This window comes from Cheilinus undulatus, linkage group 13 (assembly GCF_018320785.1).
Source record: "Cheilinus undulatus linkage group 13, ASM1832078v1, whole genome shotgun sequence".
Taxonomy (NCBI): domain Eukaryota; kingdom Metazoa; phylum Chordata; class Actinopteri; order Labriformes; family Labridae; genus Cheilinus; species Cheilinus undulatus.
Window position 1 is genome coordinate 7,417,469 of NC_054877.1, and position 23,828 is coordinate 7,441,296.

Sequence of the window (23,828 nt, forward strand, 5' to 3'; positions counted from 1 at the left end):
ACACATGCTTTGTAAGACTACCTTTTGCACAAAGAATGTGACGGCACTGACACTGCAGCCATCCATACAGCTGAATTAACATTCCTGCACTGGTATAGTATGTAGGTGTGTTTCTATGTGTGTGCTGACCTGCCTTCAGTACGTCTGTGTAACAACATCCCCAGTGACTTGTGCGAAGCCTCCATCCCACCATGAAAGATAACTCGGCCCCTCAGCAGTCTAATAACTGAGGAGACACAGCGGCATCAGAAACAGTGTGCACTGTGTCACACATGCTGTGATACACACACAGCGGTCCACTGAACTACAGACTGATGCTACCGCTACAACAGTGGTGGAAAAGCACAGAACAGTCTGAGCTCCTGTAGGTTTACATCATTAACTGCACCACAGAATCACACATATTTATGGAACAGATCCATCTGGATGAGGGGAGATGTGTGTGAAAGGTGCTAATTGGGAAAATAATAATACTGCTGGATTCTGCTATATATATATATAATGATGATTATGCTATTCATATATCCTCAAGTCACACATTTTTCTTAGTTTTCAAGCCAACAATTGTTCAGGCATTGCCGCATTATTTTTTATTAACTACTGGACAGAACTGCATGAGAAGTAGGAAATGTGTCACAAGAAAGTGGGGGATGGCTCCAGGTCCAGAGTCCCAGTAGGCTCTGCAAACAGGAAGTCAGATCTACTGACTGAGTTAAAGCAGGACCTTGTTAAGGATGGTTTTGACGTGATGGAGGAGACGAATCAGAACATAAACTGCAGACAAAAATGAAGAATAAAAAGAAGACAACTAAAAAAAAGATATAAAGCGAAAGAAGAGAAAGACAAAGAAACCGTGGCAGAAGACAATGAATAAGAAGAAGCAGAAGATGACGAAGACGATGAAAATGAAGACGAAGATGACAAAGAGGAAGAAGATAAAGCCAAACAGCGAAGAAGCAGAAGACATGTCATAAGGAAAAAGCAGATGACGAAGAAGAGGCAGAAGATGATCTGAAGATGCAAATGAAGAAAAAAAGATATAAAAAAGAAGTTCAGAAGACAAAAATAAGAAGCAACGGATTAATGAGAGAAATACATAAGAGCAGAAGACAAAAATTGAGATGAGGAAGAGGAAGAAGATAAAGTCAGAGACAAAGAAGAAGTAGAAGATGATGAAGAGGAGTTGATGACAACAAACAGCAGAAAATGAAGAAGAAGCAGAATATGAAGAAAGATTTGAAGCTGTGGAAGTCAAAGAAAATTGAGGGGGAAGGATGATGAAGATCTGAAGATGAAGATGAAGGAAATGAGATGGATAAAAACAAAGAGGGAGAATAAGAAGTAAAGGCAGACTACAAAGTATCAGAAGATGAAGAGGAGAGGAAGAAGTAAAAGCAGAAGACAAAGATGAAGATGATGAAGAAGCACAAGATAGAAATGAGGAAAAGTAGATTATTAAGAGTTAGATGATGGAGATGGCAAAATCAGAAGATTAATGTTTGAAGATATAGAAATAAAAAGTAGACAAAGAAGTAGAGACAAAAAATGAAAAATAAGAAGAAGCAGAAGATGAAGAAGAGGAAGACAAGAAGTAGATGAAAATGACGATGGTTCAGATGACAAAGAAGTCAAAGCAGATGATGAAGGTGAAGAAGATGAAGACAAAAAAAGTAGATGAAAAAGATATATCAAGAAAAAAGAAGATTAATGAACCTAAGAAGAAATGAGAGTAGATGAAGAAAAAAGAATTAGAGGAGACACGGAAGAAGAAGAACAAGCTGAAGAAGAAAACGAAGATAAAAATGATGATGGCGACAATGAAGTTAAAGTTAAAGATAAAGAAGAAGCAGAGGACAAAAAGAATACAAGAAGCGCAAGACAAAGAGAAGAAAAAGCAGATGCATCTACACATTGGCCAGGATAACATATATAAACTCAATCACAGTCTGATGGACATGCAGATTAATGCCAGAGTTAGGGGCTACACACTAAAGGGAAGCTGAATTTTAGCGAACAGTGCTTTGCTCAAGGCTACATTGGCAGAGCTTGGACAGTGGACTGGCACCTATTCAGCAACAAGACCAATTTATACACTTTGGCCCCTGTGGGACTTGAACTGAAAAGCCTCCAGTTCCAACCCAAGTCCCCACAGACTGAGCTACTGCTGTCCTAAACACACAATGAGAAAAGGAATAGAGACACATCACCAAGCATACTCAGACTCCATGACATCCAAGTCCAGAGAGACTGATGTCTCTTCTCAGAGGTGAAAATTGACTCAGACAGGGTACAGGTTGGGAGTACGGTTGTGTGTTTTTTGTAGAGGTTCAGCTGTCCGTGCTCACACTGCGGGCGGCTCAGTGGCTTGTGGCTTTTCTTCCTAATTGGTTGATTTGCAACCGAGTCGACGGCCGCCTGGAATTTCGACACACTCTCACAGCTGACACACAAACACACGCAGCCAAAGTCAAAGACGCATGAGCACACACTCCTGCAGCAACAAACACACGAATCGATGGACAAACACACCAGGATGTATAAATGCCCCCATGACTCATTGAACCACACATAAACACTGTGAGAAAGCAGAGCAGAGCTCCATATTCTACACAGCTGCAGCACCTCCAAACAGCTCTCATTAATACACACTCGACTGGCAGCTCACTGTTGCCATGGCGACCCCCTACCTGTTGCCAAAGGGTGCTGGGAGTTTAGGGGCTTGTGAACGCAGCTCAAAACTATCGCAGTTCAATTCTCGCCGTGTGTCAGAGAGCTGGCGGTGCTGCTGCAGGCGTGCACAATTACCCACTTGGGAACGAAGAATAGTTTCATTCATTCCAGTGTGATCCAATCTGGCTCACTTGTATGCAAAGCGAAGCCCTGTTCTGTATGTTTTGTTATGAGAGAAGCTGAATTCTCTGCAGGAGTACAAAAAAATAGCCTACTCCATTATATGACACTCTATTCTAGTTCTTCTCTTCATTTCAGCCCCCTCTGTTCTGTGTTATTCATTCAAGGAAGATAAGATGAAACTAACTTGAGGAAATTGCGCCACTCAATTCATCATTCCAAAGCTGCTCTATTCTAATTAAATCACTGCATATTTTATTCTCCCATTGCTATTCTTCATTCCCATACCATTCTATTTTACACTCTTAACAAAGGCTTAATGCACGACTGGAAAATGGAACTTTAAGCTCATTGTGTCATAGCAGGATTCACTGAGCGCTGTAATGAACTGAGCACAAGTTGGAAATACTGCAGAAGCTGTATGGATATTAAAGATGCATAAGGTTCCCCAAAACTACTCCTTTAATAAATTAACTGCAGATGTAACCTGATGTTGGTTTTTGTCACTGCTAAGTTAGGATAAATGGATCATATATTTATGTTAGCTGCCTCTGCAGCCATTCCTTGTGCAGCTTCACACAGGATTCAGTATTACCAGTGGCTTAATGACCCATGACCAGAGGCAGTTTCTGTGAATGTGAGGCCCCAAGCAAAGACCAATATGAGGCCCTTCCCTATTTCATTAAGAACAATGAACAAAATACTTTGAAGCATCTCTTTTTATTTAACTAACCCTCTTAGACTGAAGTTGTCCAACAAGAAGAGACAGGTTATTTAAAGATAAATAACTTTAGAACCATTACTCATAGGCTCTCACCTTTTATTCCTCTGTAAAACCTCAGCTGTGCCATTCTTATGAGGCTATCCATGCCTATGTAGCCCAGACAAAGGCTTCTCTAGGGAGCCTTGGAACTTGGATGACTTTCCGAGGTCTTTACAGATTAAATACATACCAGATAATCAGACACTGAATGACTTAATGCATTTTTTAAAACATTGTTTTATTCTTTCTGCAGCTTGCTTAGTATTAGTCACCATAATGTTTTGTCACATGGGCTGTGACAACCAATGGCAAGCTGTTCTGTCGTCACATCACACTTTGCCAAACTGTACGTCTAACCAGGTGTATCCTGCAGGAAACAGCCTGAATATCTCATAATGGAGAGAAAGAGACACAGAGAGGCTGTGACGTGTCCTTCTGTGTCACTGCAGACAGACGAATGAATGGAATAATGGCACAAATCAAGGCAACACAAAGAGGAACACAAAGAAGTGCAAGGATGTTTTAGTAAATATGTGAGCATTTGTAAGATCTTTTTTTTGTCACAATGTTTTTCTTTCATGTTTTGGCCCCCAAGAAATGGTAAAACAAGTTTGTGTTAAAAAGTTTTAATCATTATTGTTTTCTGTGTCACACATAAAAATCTCTGAGTTTCAATTTCTTTCTAAATCTCTTATTTGATTGAGCTGTTAAATAAACCACAAGACACCATGCAACTGATTGGATTAAACAGTGATAACTGTTCATTACCTCCGCCAAGGAGGTTATGTAATCGGCAGAGCTTGTTAGTTTGTTTGTTAGCAACATAACTCAAAAAGTCACGGACGGATTTTGATGAAATTTTCAGGAAATGTCAGAAATGGCATAAGGAAGAACTGATTAGATTTTGGGAGTGATCCAGATTAATGTCTGCATCCAGGTATTTTTTTAAAGGATTCTTTAGTATTAGGAGATAGGGCTAATAGCGGAGGTCTGCGCTCTCAGAGTGCTTTTCTAACTCCACATGATTTTATGCTGATTGCTGATGTTTGTTAACAGGGCTGATAACAGCCAATACCAAAGTTAAACCAATGCTTCAGAGCATCCCTAGTCTAAAGGGACCTAACAATCTTATTTGTTTGCTAAAAAGATACCTAGGGGCTTTTCTAAGGTCTTGAAACTCACTGTTAGGGTCAGAGTTCATTCACAGGGACATTTTTTAACAATCAAAATCTATTTTGACAGTGTAGACTTCATTTATTAAATTATTATCTTCATCATCATCATTATTGTTATTGTTTTGTTATTGTTATTATTATTAATCTGATTACTATTATTATCTTAAAGTGAATTTAAAAATGGCTAAAACTGCATTTTTATTATCACCTATACGGTATACATCATTCTCTTCACCACCATTATTTTTGCTGATGCTAGCATTAAAGTGATCCTGCTTTACCTTGAAACATACTAACATCTTTAATCATAACTAAAACAGTTTGATTGAATTAAAGAGCAGTATGACTTCACTGCTATTAATAAACACTGGTCTTCTAATAGTAGGGTGTAGTCTTTATTATAATATAAATGATTAATGCTGGTCGATTATAATAGGCCACATTAGAGAGTGCGCTCTAGACCTGCCCTATCTGTAAAGTGTCTTGAGATAACTTCTGTTATGAATCGGCGCCATACAAACATTGATTGATTGATTGGTTGATTAATTTCGATACAAAATACAGCATTTCACAAAGTCACTCAAAGCAATTTAAGATGTTCAACTCATATCTGGCGTGCACCTATAATGATGATATCATGAGGCCCCTTGGAGCAGGAGGCTCCAGGCAAGCCAACCTTTTCTTAATGGTAAAAATGCCTACGCCAGTTTAAAAAAAAAAAAAAAGCCATTCCACAGCCATCAAATATTTCATGTAGGTGGAAGTAATACCATCATGCTCAATGTTTTTGCTAATGACAAATTTAATTCCACCAAAATCCAGAGTGATGCTGGAGTGGTTTAATGTTTCCTGCTTGAAGAGTAACTGGACCTAAAGTTTAAAATGATGAATCTAAAGAAGTCAATATTCTCTTATGAGCCTTGGATAAGCTCTGAGGATAGACCTCACTTCAACCCTTTTCCACTGACGCTGTTGTTATATTGGAAAATAGGAATTGATTACAGCTCTCTTGAGGAGTTCTTCAACGATTAGGAAACCAACTGAAACTAGTACAGATGTTTCAATATGACCATCAGCAATAGACACTACAAGCAAGAAAACAGATTGATTCTGCATGATCTTCTTCACTGCTTTTAATATTGGTGCTGATAGATAGATAGATGTCAAGATAATTCCCAGCACACAGATGTAACAATGTTTCCCCCCATTTTTTACCACAAAGATTCAAAGTGAGTGATATAACTGACTTTCAAAATAAAACCAAACTATTTATGTATTTTTACTGCCAGAAAACAATCTAAGTAAAGGACAAGGTCAGCAAAAAGCTCAGATGTGCACCAAGAGCTACATAAAAAGCACGTTTATTTTTTCCTGAAACTTCATTCAAACAGAAAAAGGCATACTTCCGCTTTGGTGTTTCTCTGCAATTCTCTGCCCAAACACTGCTTAGACTTTTATGCATTTCCTGCTTGTTTGTGTGCGGGGCATTTCAAGGAATTTCATGCAATCATTTGGCTACTGACAGAGACACAGGTGAGGCAATGCACACCTGATGATTTTGGATGGTAGAGATTGGGCTCAAAAGATGGGCAGAAGCACGGTCGCCAAGTTTCTAACAAACTGAGCAGCCATGAATAAAATGTATTACAAGTTAAACTTAATCAGAGGATCTTTAAACTTTCCAAACATATCCTCCATAATTTCTGACAACCCTCTAAAAAGTAGTTTTAAAATAAAAACAAATCAAAGTCTTATAAATGATCATTATCACAGAGATTTGTATCCCTGTAGCAAAAACATAAAGGGAATGTCTTCTGTGCCTGCTTTTGCATTAAAACTTCATTCAAACTAAATTACATTTAGTGATGAGCAGACTCATTTAGCCATCACAGCAATAGAATAAAACATGGAGAGGTAATCAATTACATTCAAAGCACATCAAAACAACAGCAAGAGTCTGCACTCTACAGTGGATACTTATAGAATTTGGCTTCTAGGAGAAGTAATTTTCCCTCCATCTGGTGCATCTCATTTGTTCTCATATTTGATTATCCCGTCTTGTTACAAAATAAAAGCTTTTCTCATCACAGCACAGTTGCAACATCCTTCCTGTAAGTAAGTACACTAAGTGGAGCTTAAATCACTGTGACATGAAACAGTGACAGCCAGAAGAGAGAGAGTGCAGACAAGACGGGCCAAAGATTATAACAGCAGACCTCAGAGTCATTGATAAGAAGCAACTGGACATTACAGACGGTCACGTAATCTTCCAAGACCTTTGTTTGGGTCATTTCTAAAAGGACTTGTACATCTGAGTTTCACTTTTTTTTGTAAGCTATGATATAACTCTAAAAGCTTAAACTATAACTTTAAAGCCTTGGGGGCTTGACTTTCTTTAATATAAGTAGGGGGGGCTCCAGGAGAAAATGGTGGGAACCACTGCCCTAAAAAGTTGGTCATCAGAAAATAATAATAAAAAAAAAAAGCAAGTTTGGAAAATACTCTAAAGCAGCGGTTCTCAAAAAGTGGGTTGTGGAGCTCTTTCCAGTGGGTCGTGAATGGTGCAGGAAAAAAATATGGCAGAAGTCTTTAAATGTGTTGGACATACTGTATATCCTTACATTTTTATTATATTTACCAGTGGTAATGAATAAAAAATAGGTCTCATTCACTAGGTTTCAACTAGAGCCGAACGATATGCAGAAATAATCTAATTGCAACCCTAATTGTAGTTTGACACATTTAAAGTTAAAGAAATATTGCAACTTCTGCAATTTGTAAATTGCAGCAGGCCAAACTGCATTTAATCTAAGTTGCGATTAATTGCCCAGACCTAGTTTCAACTTGATTATATCCTACCCCTCATTATAACTCCAAGATAATGAGTAAATTCCTTGAGAAATGACAGAATTTCTGTGTTGTCTGAGGAAAACCAAGTAAAATAAAAAGTGCAATTAAAAAAAATGCACATTTCAAACAGGTTTGTTTCTTTCTCTTTGTTCCTTCATGTTTTCTTCCATTTAGGGTCCAAACTGAACATTTTTCATCAAAAACACTTGGTTTATGATTGCAGAATTTCAGAAATCTGGGTTGCGGTGAGTTGATAAAGAGGTGGTGGTGGGTCCTGACTAGACCAGTTGAAAACCACTGCTCTAAAGAACTTAAAAACACATCTACACAAACATGCAGGAAACAAGATAGAAATAATTTGACAGTTTATAAAGTCATTCCATGTTTGACCTCCTCCATCATTGCATCTATACCACTGAATATTTTGTCCTGTAGCTGGCAAATACATTTCATTTATGTCCCTCTATTATCCCATTAAAATTCACATGTTAACATAAGTGTCTATTGCAAAAAGAAACAGAGCAGAGGACAGAGGTTGCGATGTCTCCTGGGCCCTAAAAGTTTCTTAAAAAGCTTGATCTGCAAACTCATTTTCAGTTTACCTTGGTAAACAAATCTACTTGGCATTCTGTCTGAGCAATTTTCAAGTTGTGTTCTCGGTGTTGTTTCTGACACACCTTTGTCTTTGGTCATTTAACGGTGAGTAGCAGGCAGCTTTTAAAGCCACTGTGTGGTTGTAGAACAGAATTAAAGCCAGGCACAATGGGAAAAGCAATAGAAAACACCTATTTTAGAGTAATGAGTTTTAAAATTCACATTAAATCCTCATGTTTTAAGAACTAATAACTTTTGGGATATTTGAAAATCAAGCCCCATCTCTAAAGCATTAATTTCCCCCAAGTATAAGCTATAAAATTCACACAAACATACAGGCCATAAGATAACATGGACTAATGAAGCTGTTCAACACACAGTGAGAGCTGTCAGCAGAATCAGAGGATGGTGGGGGGACATTAGCGTGAGTTTAGGGGAGCAGATGGTCTTCAGCAGGTCATTAATACAAATGACCTCTGCTACTTAACCCCCTTCATATTAAACCTGCTGTAAGACAGATGATGGCAAATATGCAGCTCTGCTCTGATAGATGCTGACAATGTTGTACTCTTGTGCTCTCTGCAGAAGAAGAAGCTGTTTACAAAATGACTTGCATAACAACAAAAATACTGACAAGTTTGATTAGGAGTTCATCTGTGATGAAAAGTTGCCGATCCTTGGAGATCTCCTCAAAGACATTAAAGAGTCTAACAAACTGCTCTGTTGTCTGACACCATGAATTAAAAGTTGCCCTTCAAAACAACCCAAAATACTTCAGACAAAAGCTAAGTGGGCCAACGTGTTAGCGCACTGTGTGTCTGTACATTGTGTCGCTGAATGAGACAAAATATCTCATAAGTATTCAAGACAGGCTGAAGGAAAAAACAAAACTAATTTGCCATCCATGTTCACACCACTGAGTCCAATTAACCAGCTCTGTCATATGCTTGAATACAAAAATATATGTGATAACAAAACTGCAACTGCCTCTGTTAAATTGTGTTTTGCTTCGCAGAAGCATTTTTAGACCATGAATGTTTGCTTGAAGAATGAGAAAAAGGTAAAAGGCAGGAGACGATAAGGAAAACGGCAGGAAATAAATAAAATCAGTCATTCATTACGGTGAACATGCAGTCAGAATGTTTTAACGACTGCTGCAAACATTGATTCAACATGTTGAATCAGCCAAAAGCTCACTGCTGAGGGCAAACTTACACTCAGAAGCTGAACACAATGTAGAAAATACATGCTATCGTCAGCAACATACAGCCCAGTATGGCTGGGTTTCAATGTTAAAGGAGACAGAAGAGATTGTACAAGAAGTCAAATCAGCCTTAGGGTATGAAAATAAAGCCAATGCGAAAGTTACTTTAAAATGCACTTCCTTCAATGAGCAGTTTCTTGTAATGAGTGCCCTCCTTTATGGTGTGATTTCCTCATTATCTAAAATGTTTATGGTGTGAGCTGTCATTCAGGATAGAAACACAGAAACATAGTCTTTATCCAAAGGCCTAAACTGCTCAAAATACATGATGACAGCCCAATTGGCAAACATGAGGCTAACACGACTGTCTGTAAACCTTTGGATGGCATCACCATGACCTTATCCACTCCTAATGTAGCCATTAGTCCTCGGTCTAAGGGTCTCAGGGCTCCTCAAACCAACATGAAATTGACACTTCTGTTATAATGTGTGATCAGAAAAATGAGTCACATTTGGCATTTTTAAAGGGCGCTGCACTGTGACTTTTTAATAGTGGTTGTACAAAAAAACTAAACTTTTCTCATTCCATTTGCTGTAGGGATTTATTTTCCATACATCACTCTGGGCGTACCACCAGCTCAACACTCCTATATCAGCCTGCATGAGTTCAACTTCAGATCAGTATCTCACCACTGCACTCAGAGTAATCCTTCTTCATTAAACCAATGAATAATGTAGATTTCTCTCCACAGCACAGATGTTAGACAAATAAAACCAAGACTGTGAAAAGATGAGATAGTGTGCATGCACGCCCTTATACACAACATTGTGTTTGTTTAACAAATCAAGTCATATTTAGAGGGGGGAAACTTTTGTTTTCTTAGACAAGCCATGAAAAGAAAAATGTGACCAGAATGCTACATGTGGGTTTTGATATGTTATCATATTTTATGAACATTTTTGTATAACATTTGTGGTGCATGACCCATGAGGGAGCAGGGGCCCTGGTCCTCACAGTCATCTACATATCAAGTTAAGTAGGACCATATGTTCTGTATGTGGCTTACGTTATTTACTGTGTCAACGTTATGTTATTTCTACATCCATGACTGATGTGTCAGAGTAATATTTCCCACTTTTAACCTCTTTACTGAGGGCCAAGGGAGTGATTGAACTGGGTCGGGCTCTGGACTTAATCTTGGACGTTCACAGAGCGTAAACTGAAGAGCTAAGTCTAGCTGTAAATCTATGATAGCTGAGGGTATCAGTTGTTTACTTTATATCCAAACATGTAATAAAAGGAGATGCTGTGTGCTTGTGCAAGAGGTTCTGGAAGAATGTCAACACTACATGCTTTGGAGTTTTAATCCATTCTTTTGTTGTACTCTTGTTTTATCCTCCAAGAGTTTCACTGTAGGTTGTGCATATAAAGACCTGCTACAGAGCCAGCTTTCGAGCAGCGTTTTTGGCAGATGTTGTGGTACAAACAACGTTCTGATGGCAGCGTAAGCCACTACATGAAAGCATCCTCAACAAAGCGAGAAGTGTGTCCAATTTGTTTACACCCAAGTGTACTCATGAGCCTACCTGCTCCTGTCTCTCCAGCCAGCGGTCCACCATGGGGTGATTGGCGCTGAGTGATGAGCGAGCCGTCTCTCTCTGAAACTCTCTCTGATTGGCCCACGTCCCTGCATCCCGGGGTAGACTGCGATATGTATCCATACCTTTTCCCTGCAATAAAAGAAGAGAGTGGTGTTCAATCTTCCCCTGAAATGATGCAGATTATCACATTTTCCAGTTTCTGATTCTGTTAAGTTTACTAGGCTTTCCTTCGACATTCTTTTTCATATTGAGGTTTGGCTGAATAAAGTATTGGCAGGGAAAGCATGAGTCCAGAACAAAAGGGTTCAAATTTAATCAATTAAATATTTTTGTATGAAATAAACCAGCTGGCCTCAGTAGAATATTGTTAAAAAAGCATCAGTCGCACGCACAATCAACAGTCACAAGTTGCAAATAAGCAGCCAAGTTTAAAGATGCAGCTATTTAATATTGGCTGTGTTAGACACTATTGGATCATTCTGCTAAACTGAAATGTGCCAAAAATGTTCAAGAATGTGTTTCTTTTTTAAACCACATACATGAAACCCCTACGCACATCTGCTGAGCAATGAATGCAACTCAATGTGTACTGTTGGCTCCATCAAATTCAAATCATTTGAAGTAGCAGTAGGATGGTCTTTCTAACTACTAACCTTCCTTTCAAGGCTGTTGGTGCCTGAAGAGTGTCGAGCTTTCAAGAATCCAGCTGTGGTGGACCAGCGCGTTGGGTTCTTTCTTGATGGCCCCTCTTCTGTTTGGGCTCGTGACTCGCTGCCGCTAAAAGGGCCATTGATGCTCATTAGGGCAGGGTCGCTGCTGCGCCGGACGTGGAGGGGCATATCTGAGGGAAAAAAAGGAACAGCAAAGATATTACTACAGTGTTTCACCTTCATTTCACCCCTGATACTGTATCTTCACTCTGAGAGAACATATCCTGTTTTCATTTCAATTTGATAGGAGCGTGGGTTACCTGAAACTGGCTGATACCATCTGACCATATTTTGTGTTTTGATGTTACTGGTTAGAAGTTAGTCTACTTAGCTTTGCAGTGTACTGGGACCTCCGACAGGTGGCAGTGTAACCTTATAAAGTAGTAGAAAAGGCATCCTTATCAACAACATGTTTCTTCAACAAAGCAGTGAAAACCTCCAAAAGAGCAATACTGTCTCAAGTCGTTAACTGCATTATGCAGCTGAGGAGTTCATTACGAGGGCCCAAGCATCAATACAGTGCAGAGGACCCTATTGCAATTCCACTCATCATTGTTAGTCCTTTGAAAGTACACTTTTGTCTTGTTTTGGGGCATTGATCATGCCCAATATTTTAATCAAATTTGGACTTGTGTGGCACTCCTAAAAAAATGCAAGGTTGATACAGGTTTCAGAAAAGGGTGTGAGCAATTGCCTCAATAGCACCCCCTTTTGTGCTTCAAGGAATAGCCTCAAACATGGCTTAAATCTAGGTTTTTCTTTCTTCTAGACCTGAAACTCAATGGGCTTGTCTCATTAGACGCTTCTGATGTCAGGTCAGGTACAGGAGCATATGCCGGTTCAGCACTCCTCCGCATCTACCTTGGTCCTGTCTTGCTCTGCCCTCCTGATGGCCATCCTCCAGGACTGTGCCAGGCCCATGCACCATCTCTACAGATATCTTCCCAACTAACCCTCCATGGCACATCCGGGCCACTCCTGGCAACCCCAAGCCACCCCAGATCATGCCTGGGAAGGCACGCCAGGTGCCCCGTTGCCTTTCCTGTACCAAGCAGTTGACTCTTCCCATCCCAGCTCTCCTGAGCACTAGACCTACAGTCTTGCCAATGACAAAGAGAAGTTGTCACAAAGAAGATCAGCCTGCACCTCTGGCCATCAGTCAGTGTCCAGGCCTCACAAGGTACAACTGGAAGAACCAAGGACCGAAAGACTCTGACTTTCATCTGAACCCATGACCCTATTAGCGAGTCTAAGTCTGCGGTTGATCTCAGCCTCACAGTCAGTGGATAGTTGGATTATGCTGCCAAGGAAGGTGAACTGCTCTACAGCTTCCATGCTCTCACCATTCACAGGCACATGTGTACTGAAAACAATGAAATTATTTCCAAAGCAATGAATCCATAGAAGCATGAATCATGAATATGGGGATGCAACAAGCTTTAGGAGGAGGCAGCTGGGGTGGAGGAGGTGAAGCTTTCTACCAGCTTATCGCAGCTGGGGTATGACTTTTGTGAAGTAACTTTTGTGTAAGTAGGCTTCATCAGTTTTAGACAAAATGAGCAAACAATCTTTGCTTGTATTGCAAATGTGATGTCATTTGCTTTGTTTAAGGTCATCATCATTTTTATGCCACTCATTTTGATTTAGAAAAACATACATAAAACACAAAAAGGAGGATTTTTTTTGTAAACCATTACACAAAATTGACATTCAGGAGCGCAGATGGTCGAGTGGTTTAGGGACATAAAATATCTGCCGCTGCAAAAATTTGATATATTCAACTGGTATTTTGACACAAGTTAAAGAAATATTGCAACTTCTGCGATTTAAAAATTGCAGCAGGCCATATAGCGATTTGATCTAATTTGCGATTAATTGCCCAGCCCTACTGCTTTGAGTGGAGGAGAATGGCTGACCTGCTGCAGCAGCAGATGAGTTGACGGGGTTCATTTGTTCAGTTTTAAGCCGACATTTCTGATGTGCTTCACACTGTTTGGTGGGCAATTCACTTTTATTATCACAGTACAACACCCACACCGCTTCTCTCAGCTGTGGAAACCAAAGTAAAACCACAGGTGATTGGATTAGAGACCATGACAGTTAAATCTGATCTACTGATCACGTTCTTTTAATGAAACCTGGACAAAACCGAAAAATTTCTCTGATAAATGCAACTGTTTTGAGCATGGCGCACAGTCAGATATATGTAAAAACTATCAGCCTTTAACTGTATTAAGGCTCAAAACGAGGGATGGCTGATGTTAATAGGCTGGAACAAATTTGGTTCCCCACATATTGTGGGCTTATAAAGGCAATTAATCACTGAAGCTTCATCATCATCCCATTGTGGACTAATCTGACTCATCGCTAAAGTTAAACCAGGCGGCTCTAGTTTCTACTTCACTGTCAGTGTATCGCCTCCAAACACAGAGCAGAAAAACTGTGTGGGAACAACAATATGAGCGAGAGCCTGTTGAGAAACAGCAGTGGAAGTGGAAGCCTTCCATTAAAACTCTTCACTCTGTTTAAAAAGTTACAGTGTGTGGGAAGTGGGCCAAGGTCCAAAATAACAACTCCAACGAGGGCAGCGTGCACAAAACACACAGCCTGTACACAAGACACGGTGTTATGACATTAAACAGCTCCCACTTCAGACCTCTCCAAAATCCCACAGGCACATCTGATTGGCTGAAACAACCCAGGGCGGTCCACACTGGGGAGATGGAGAGGAAAGTGATAACTAAAAACTGTTTGAAAAGCTTGAGCGTCTTCTTCAGACGACAGAGCCAAGAGTCATGTTCCCATGTTCTGTTGTTGTGTTCATACAGGAAGCTCTGAGAGAGGAGAGTGTCTGAGTCAACAAAGATCTGACGTTTTGTGTATTGTGAGAGAAAGTGCATGACAGGGTTAAGGCTGCCCATCTGCTTGTGTTTGTACTCTCAGATAAATACTCGGTTGATAGGTCAGTGCATGTGTCACCAAACACTTAATACCGTTGTTAAGAAGTTTGTCCTTTTCTACAAACTCTAGTGGCTGCATTTGTGTCCGAGTGATGAGTTTGTGTTTTATAGACATGTGTTTGTGTTTGGAAAGAACCGGGCCAGTGACCATAATTTCTGTTGAGAGTGTTTGTGCGTGTGTCTGTAAACACTTGTGTAATTTGCTGACTAGTGTTGCTGGGTCAAACGAAGCGTGGGACCAGAAACAGCTCAGAGCCGTGGGAGGCCTGGGCACCGTGGGAGAGAGGGAGGAAGTGCAGAGGAAGACAGGCCTAACGAGACACAGCACACCCTCGCTACAAATCCCAGGAGGCATTGGGACACCAGAGTTCTCCTCAAGCTTTGGTTCTTAACTGTGGGGTCAGGATCAAAAGGTGGTCATGGATGTGTGCCTGCAAAACAAGCATGTGGCAAATAGTCTATGCTATGCTTTTATTTTGAAGGATACGTCTCTAACACTTTATTTGATCACATTTTCTGTTCCACTGTCCAATTTCTCTTAAAAAGAATATTTGGTTACAACTGAACATTTCCAAAAATGTAGGTCTTGATTTATCAATAAGGAGGTTGCAGGTTCTTATGTTAGACCAAATCAGAACTTCTGCATTAAGCAAAGGTGGAACGTACCTAATTACATTTACTCAGATTAGTTAATTGGGTATTTTTGGGGGGTATTTGCACCTTTTGAGTACGTTTTGAGATCAGTACTTTTACTTCTACTTTAGTAAGTTTTAACAGGAGTTACTTTACTTTTACTTAAATGCAATACTCGTTCTGTTTTCACCTCTGTTGACATCATAGAGAGAAAATGATTTTGCATCCCAAAAGCAGCTGTAAACTCTGTTCTGACTGAACTGGCCTTCACTGTAAGAGTTATTTGACAGAGTTTATCCATCAGTGCAAGTTCAACTATTTATGGAGTTTGGTTTGGTTTTGTTAAGTTTAGTTTATAAGCTGATTTAACAGGGGCTATGCAGAACATAACTGCTGAGCCAGAGTTACCTATAAACTAGGGCAGTGGTTCTCAAATGGTGTGGCAAGGCACACTAGCATGCCTTGTGGCAAGTCTAGGTGTGCCTTGGGAATTTGTACTTTTTGCCACTTGTAACCTATTTTTGCCACCATTTTGACACTTTCAACATGTTTTTGCAAATCTAAACCTATTTAAGCCATCTTTTTAAACCTTTTGCACACTTTTGCTATTATGTCATTTTTTTGCCAATTTTTCATCACTATTATTCCCTTTTTGCCACTTTTAACCCATTTTTGCCACCTCTTTGCCAGTTTTTGCCCACTTCTGCTATTGTTTGGCCTTTTTTGCCCAAATTTGCCACATTTCAAAAAAACAATAATTTTAGACAATTTTTGCCACTTTTTGCCCAATTTTCCACATCAACATATTTGTTGTCTCTTTTCACAATTATTCAGTTCTCCTCAGCTAAAGTTGTCTCAGTATCTTCTACTTCACTTTCCTAGCTATGAAGTTGACATTACTTTCCTAATCATTTAGTTAAGTGTCTCTATCTGCATTGTTAACATTGGCAATAAAAAGGTCATTCTGTTTTAATGGAAAAGCATTTTTAAGAAGGCTATATTGTACCAAAGCATCAATATAAAACTGATTTTTGTTGCTTTGATTAGAATGTTTATTATTTGGGTTAAATATATTAGTTACCACAGGATGAAGGTTTTGCTGACCCCCATGATCCCTTAGTTGGCTGAGCCCCATAAAATTCTCCCCATTATTTCCCTTATGGGCAGTCTTGAATGTCATTACTGAAAGAGTCTATTTTGTATCGGTATGAACATGGTGTGCCTTGAGATGTTGGCTCAACCTTAGGTGTGCCTTGGGCAAAAAAAGTTTGAAAACCATTGAAGTAGGGAGTCAATTGATCCAAGCTCCGCCCACTGCAATTTCCAACCTGGGTCTGCTTGGACAGAGCAATTGGTTGCGTTTGCCTGTTGTACAGTTATCCCTTCCTGGATCCTTTGGTGGATCGTTGTTGTTTATGATGTGAGACACACATGCACCATGAGTGATGTTACTAACTGAGTCAGAGTTACTGTTTGTAACTTTATGCACAACGTTAAGTTTGTAAAGAACAAATTCTTTATCAATATAATTGCCTTACTCTGAGGTTCCCCTGATTAAATAAATCTAAATAAATAAATGAATAACTCTATGTTGTTCTTTCCAATAGAATCCCACCTTGCCACTGATGTCCTAGAGTTACTGCAGTTCTGTTACTTGGCAAAATATTTAACACACTAAAAAGTTTAACTACATCAGTGGTTTCCAAACTTTTTTTTTTTGTCAGAGTCCTTTGGCAGATGAAAATATTTTGTTCAATTAAGGCATCTCTGCTCAAATTATAGTTGGAAGATGGAATTTTACTTCTTTAGCTTCATTGTTTTCATAGATTTTGATAGATTTAAATATTTATACTTTTCTGTCACATCTGGAGCATTGTTTGGGCCTCTATCCAGGGGTGTAGCTGGGGATTTTGGGCCCCCAGGAAGAATATTACAAGGACCTCCCTCAATTTGCTAGCCAAGCAACAAATGTTTTACAAATGTCTATGCATGTGAAGGCATTTTGAACCACAGTTTCACAATTTATGAGCATTATTTTTACTAGGGTTGAATTAAATTTACTTGCATTATTTTACAGCCTTGGACTACGCCATTTGGACATTTTTAAGTGAGGAACAGGCCCCCCCTGAGTATTATCTTTATTCTATTTGATACAAATTTCAGCCTGTTAACCAATTCATTTAGTTTCTATTGATTCAATAATGGCACTAATTACTAAGAAAAAAATAATGAAAACACACTTTTCATTGCAGGCCTCTCAAGGGCCCCTCCCTACTGTGGGCCCAGGGTAATCAGCACCCTTCTCCCCCCTGTGCTACGCCCACACTCCTATCTAGAACTCCACATGGGGAGTCCCATTTCACAAATAATATTTTTATGAATTATCATGGTGGATTGTATTGCATTTTTATTGGTTTTATGAATAAACTGATTGATTGATTTCCAGTTGTTTTGTGTGCAGATATGAAAGGGAAATGGCAAATAAGTGAAATCTTTGATTTTTGAACCTTTTCTCTAAATAGGAATAAAAGGAAAACGTCAGGATTATCAACTATGTGTCTCCTTCACTGAATAGTTGTGCTTCTGTTGTGAAGAATTATGTTCACTTGTCACGTTAAGTTATCTTTATAATGAAACAAAATAAAGTAATTAATAACTCCCTGCAGCTTCTGACCCTTTTAAACCAAGGCCCAATATATTTCTATTGCCTCTTATTTCTGCAGTGGAATGATTTTCCATAGCTTGACAACAACTGTAAATTTCAGTGGCAACAGGAAGAGCAGCATGATATTTACAACCTAAAATGAAAGGTAAAAGCAGCTTGAATTAAAAGAGGCTCTTCAAATTAGTATTTGGGATTGGATTTCTACATTTAACAGACACACATGATCAAATAACAGACTTCAGATATGGCTCCTCTCCTAAATGAGTTGTTGAATTCTGCAGAACACCACTGCTGGCATGCTGAAGCCTTACATGTTCCTACTGTGAAACTGTCTTTTCATCCTCATTTCCATGTCTGCAGAGGTTCTGAGTCTAACAAAGCCATGAAACTGACATCAGTGCATTGATGAATTTCAATGGAGCTCTCCGTCTAATAAGCTTAATCACTTCTTCTTTGAGTTTGTGGGCCGAACATGAAAATCTGGCGGAGACCCACTAAGTCCAGCGCCTCTCGTCTGGACCAACATAAATCAGTGATTGAAAGCTGCTCTCATTACGCTCTAAGGAAGAAAAAAAAATATAATCAAACTGCTTCTCTTCAGTGACAGACATTTCTCTTAAAACCTAATAAAATTCGGCTGATGAGATTCAGAGTCGTCAATTAAACAGGCTAGAATTTATTATGGAGACGCTTAAATTGGATGTAACTGGCAGGTGTGATTATGCCCCAGAGGTCCATTTCTTACTGCAAATTCACATTCAGCATCTCATCCAGAAATCCAATTAGGAGTGAAATGACCTCCCTCACATCCTGTTAGTGTGTGTTTAAGTGTATGTGTATCTATGTAGATGTGTGTTTGTGTGTGTGAGACAGACAGAGAAGATTTTGGTGGCTGTTGTGTCAATCACTGCCAACTCTCAGGTTATTAGTGGAAAAACCAGACTCCAGCCAGTGGGGGATATTTTCAGTGCTAATAAAGGATGCTAATGAAAACATAGCTGAGTGCTAATCAGACTGCTCTATTGGGGAGTGAGAATGAAGAGTTGTTTATTTAAGTTGTTATATATGCAGGTGTTTGAGAAAAACAGACTTTTCTGGGAGTGCAGATGGTCGAGTGGTTTAAGGCGCTACCCATGGGCGGCCTGGGTTCGAATCCGGCCTGTGGCCCTTTACCGAATGTCTCTCACCACTCTCTTCCCTGTTTTCCGAGTCTATCCACTGTCCTTGCTCTATCAAATAAAGGCATGAAAAGGCCCAAAAATAAATCTTGGAAAAAAAAAAAAACCACAGTCTTTTCTAACCGTTCTGGGAGGAAGCCTCCATAGGAAAGGTTCTAACTGCTCTATGCTCAGAATATCACCTCTTCAATGAAATAATATCAAAAGAATTTAATGCAGACAAAATGCACAAGGGCCCATGTCAGACTGGGTGCATGGTAGCCACATGTTGGCTTTGTCATGGCTTGATTTCTATTTTGGCTTGCATGTTAATAAGTCAGGACTTTCAACGTAACTGTCTGAGAATCTTGATAACAAAAGTCTCGCTTGTTCTGACTCTCTAACTGATCAACAGAAAGCAATATTTACTTTGTAAATACGACTTAATTGCTATTTTCACACATTTCAACAAGGTAAGAAAAATACTCCAGTGTCTCTATTTTGATAAGACATAGAAAATTTGTGCAGCCCCATTTAAATTGCATACAAATGTGTTTGTGCACTGTGTAAAGTAAGAGACTTTTATTTAAGTGTATTTCAGCAGGTTGATAAATACAGATAGGAGGATCAGGTAAGCACAAAAAGAGAATAATTTAAGAGACCATAAAGTAAAGTGTGGCTATGATTCAGAATCTGTTTTTGTTGGAGTTGGTACATTTGTTTTCTTCTGCCTGTGGATACACGCTGAACATTTTGCTTGATCCGAATTGACAAATACTCTACTAGAGTCACTTTCCTCCCAAACTCGCAGTAATTACAGTCGAAGAAGCAACTTGGCCGGCAAAACTGCAGAGGTGGACGACTGCAGCGTCACATTTGATTTAGGAGGCAGCCGATAAAACCAATTAGCCACTTTGGCCGGGGATCAAACGGCTATCTACGCGTGAAAAAATGCCCTCCTGTCCAATTAAGAGAATTTATAGGCGGTACTAAGGTACAGCTGGGCTCTGATAAGGTAATATGTTTAGTTTGGTGTATACTGCAGCAGTCAATGACATTTGACTCTAATGAGGACGGCTGCTTTCTAATTTAAGAGGAATATAAGATGAATTGACTCAATTATTAATCATTCCTAGAGTAAGTGTTACAGGCCCTGATTGTATCTTTAAATAATGATGACTATCTAAATAATGTTCCTCTCTAGCCATGTCTTTTCCGTTTTAACTCCAGTGTTTGGACTTACTTGTGCGCAGGGCGGAGGGGGTGACTTCGATCTCGCTGGCGGCCTGGTACGGTTGGAAGGCCGAGGCACCGCTGCCCGCACTGAGGTCTGCAGCAAACAGGTCAGGGCTCTGGGTACCTGTGGAGCTGGCACTGGTACCATCACCTCCATGATGGGGCTCCTGCTCTTCGTAGACCGCTATCAACTAAGGGAGGAGGAGAAAACAGGAGAATTAAGATGAGTGTATCAGAAGTACATTGTTCTGAGCGAGAGAATGACTGAAAGAAGGAAGAGGAAACGACTGGAGAAAAAAAAGTACATCTTGATCTAGATGTAGAATTTTTGACCAATGCTTCAAAAACGGCTAACTTTCATGAAATCCAATCAGGAAACAGTTTAAAACAGACGTAAATGACACAATCTTAAAACTCAAAGGTTACTAAATAAACACAATATTGTCCTAATCAACTTTTTTACTAAAAGAGAATAACTACAGGATGCCCAACACGAAGAAAACAGTCAGAATGAATGTTGTTCCCCATGACTGTTGCTAAGCTGAATGCCTCTTCCTCAGAGCTCGTGCCATCTGTGAGCAAATGCCCATTTACTACAATTATCTGCACTTTACGACAACAAGATCACATTATGGTAGCAGCTGGACAAATAAATGAAGCACAGTTAACAATCCATATCTGCTAAATGAAAACAAATACCAGTCTAAAATAAAGATCAGCTTTGATTGAATTCTATTAATCATAGACATACACTACATCACATTTAATGACATCATCACTCAAATAATGCACATCACTCTTTCTCTATCACGTAAAAGGTTCAAGTTCATCTTTTGATATCGATTGCATGAACCTCTGAAAGGCTAAGCCTTGTGCTGAGACAAAACACTGCTCTGAAAGTCCTCAGTAGGGATGCAAAATATTTTATGTTTGCTGGTATTCCATATGCTACAATTTAAAAATGAATTTTGACTCATACCAATATGAATATTTAAATGTAATTTAGACTGAAAACCTCAGTCTTTAAAGCAACTTAAAACTTAAAGTTGTAGGATGGGCAAATTTACAAATTTCAGTCCTTAAAAACATTTTCAGGTTAGGGTAGGGTAGGGTGGGATGGGATGGGATGGGATGTGAAGGGATGGGATAGGATGGATAGGATAGGGTAGGGTAAGGTAGGGTAGTGTAGGGTAGGGTGGGATGGGATGGGATGGGATAGGGTAGGATAGGATAGGATAGGATAGGATAGGAGAGGATTGGACGGGATAGGACAGGAAGTGAAGGAAAGGGAAGGGAAAGTGCAGGACATTAGAGGATAGGATAGGATATGATTTGATTAAATGAAATGGGGATGTGATGGATTAGGAAAGGATAGGATAGGATGGGATGGAACAGGAGGGGATGGGACAGGAGAGGATAGGATAGGATAGGATACGGTAGTACAGCATGGGATAGGAGGGGATAAGACAGGATAGTGTAGGAGAGGATAGGACATGATATGTCCAGGTAGATGGGATTGGATGGGATTGGATGGGATAGGATAGGATAGGATAGGATAGGATAGGTTTGGGTAGATGGTATGGGATAAGATGGGATGGGAATGGGATGGGATAAGTTCAGATGGGACTGGATGGGATAGAATAGGATGGGAAAATATGGGATAGGATTGGATAGAATGGATGGACTTTACTGGTCCAAACTGGGAAACTTTTACAATCAAAGATTGATCTGATTGTCTCTGTGTTGTCATTCATTAGTTTTTAAATTGGAGTTTTGAGTCCTAATGGTAGTCCCCGTGTAGAAAATTCTGTCACAAATCAGTCTGATCACTTTGATTCCTACTGTGAAGTCCTAACCTTATAACCCCCGAGTGATGCAGCAGCCCAAAGTCGTTGCCTCATGGCTCTGTTCCTATTTTCCTCCCTGTCGTGTTTTTAGATGAATAAGAAAAGAGAGAGAGATGACACGGCACAAGGAGAGTGTGACAAAAGTAATTCCTTGAAGTTCTCAACAGAGCCTGTTGGCTTGTTTTACAAAGTAGAGATAATTGTACAAGAATAATACCTATATAAAATGTGATGGCCTGAATTGTGTCAACACAGAAGCAAAACTACGCAACTCAAACTGTCAGAGGCTCGTCAATACAAAGAACCACACTTCCACTTTCACCACACTTTACATGCAGGTGGAGTTGGGGAAGGCCTTTGGCGTCCCAGCATTTATACATACATTTAAAATAAATAAATATATATATATATATATATAGAGAGAGAGAGAGAGAGAGAGAGAGAGAGAGAGAGAGAATGTTTCTTTCTTTTCCCAAAGTTCAGAAATCTTTTTTTTTTTTTTTAACTTTTTATTTGCGCTGTGAGTTTGAGGGTCCCAGTTCATGTCTGAAACTGAACTTTATATTTCCATTGACAGCAGGAAGCAGCTGCATTTGGGGTGGATATCCAAAAACTTTGACTATTCAGCTGCAAATTATTCTACTCTCTCAAACAAATCCTGATCAAGGATAGAGAGGAATAAATGTACTCCAAGTCACAGTAAATCTTCCAGAAATGGACTTGGCATGGGCAGACAGGCTTTACATGGTGGTCTCTTTCTGCTCAAGTGCTTGAAGACCTCACACCGTCCAAAGGGATATGGGAGTGATTTAGACTCTCAATTTGGCATTATGACACTGAGGTGCTCATTACGTCCAATCACATCCTCTCATCGCTCAAAATGGCTGCCCATCTTTACCTTCAAAGCTCCTCTCCCTCACAGATCTGATTAATCCCAGCCTCCACCGAGTCCCCTTTATTAGATTAAAGATGAGCTCCGTGCCGTCCCTCTGCGGCTCCCACAGGCCCACAAGTGTGTTCAGCTGGCTTCACTTAACCGAGGAGAAAATGAAAAATCCATCCAACATTTGCCAACTCTGGAGGAAGTGATCTAACTGTCCCTGGTGGAGAGATGTGATGTACAGGCATGACGGTGATAATGTTCCTCCTCTGAGCGTCTTCCTCCTGACTCACAGTATCCAAACCGCATTAGAAATAAACTAATAATCTGAACAGATTTAACAGATCTGCAGATCATCTGGGATTATTTATGAGATCCTGACCAAAAACAAACCCTGAACTTTAAAGAAACCTTGAACAAACACCCTGTGGCAGAGGGAAGCTAATCAAAAACAGACCTGGGTTCAGTTCTTTCAAGGCAGAAAACACAAAAAACATCATAAATATTAGAGGAGAAAATCTCATTATTTTAAGCTTTTGTGTAAAGGAAAAAAGAGGAGAATTCCAAAGCCAAGGTGTTTTAGTTTCATCCTTTCATGTTCATGAAAGTAAGTGATCTAAAAAGAAGCATGCATAGCTTCTTTCCCGCTTTCCTTATAGCAAAATGTGTGACTTTAGCACTTGGCCGATATTTTTGATCTGT

General features: G+C 39.6%; 1 protein-coding gene across 3 annotated transcripts in view; it reads right to left on the reverse strand.

The window, feature by feature from the left end:
* LOC121520462 (partitioning defective 3 homolog) overlaps positions 1–23,828 on the reverse strand; it is a 443,160-nt gene that overhangs the window by 265,248 nt on the left and 154,084 nt on the right. For all 3 annotated transcript variants that reach the window (XM_041803924.1, XM_041803923.1, XM_041803922.1), the window contains exons 3-5: positions 20,407–20,590; positions 11,692–11,879; positions 11,024–11,167 (exon numbers count right to left, since the gene is read on the reverse strand). In XM_041803924.1, the coding sequence (XP_041659858.1) occupies positions 11,024–11,167; positions 11,692–11,879; positions 20,407–20,590 (516 nt within the window). The remainder of the gene's footprint in view (positions 1–11,023; positions 11,168–11,691; positions 11,880–20,406; positions 20,591–23,828) is intronic.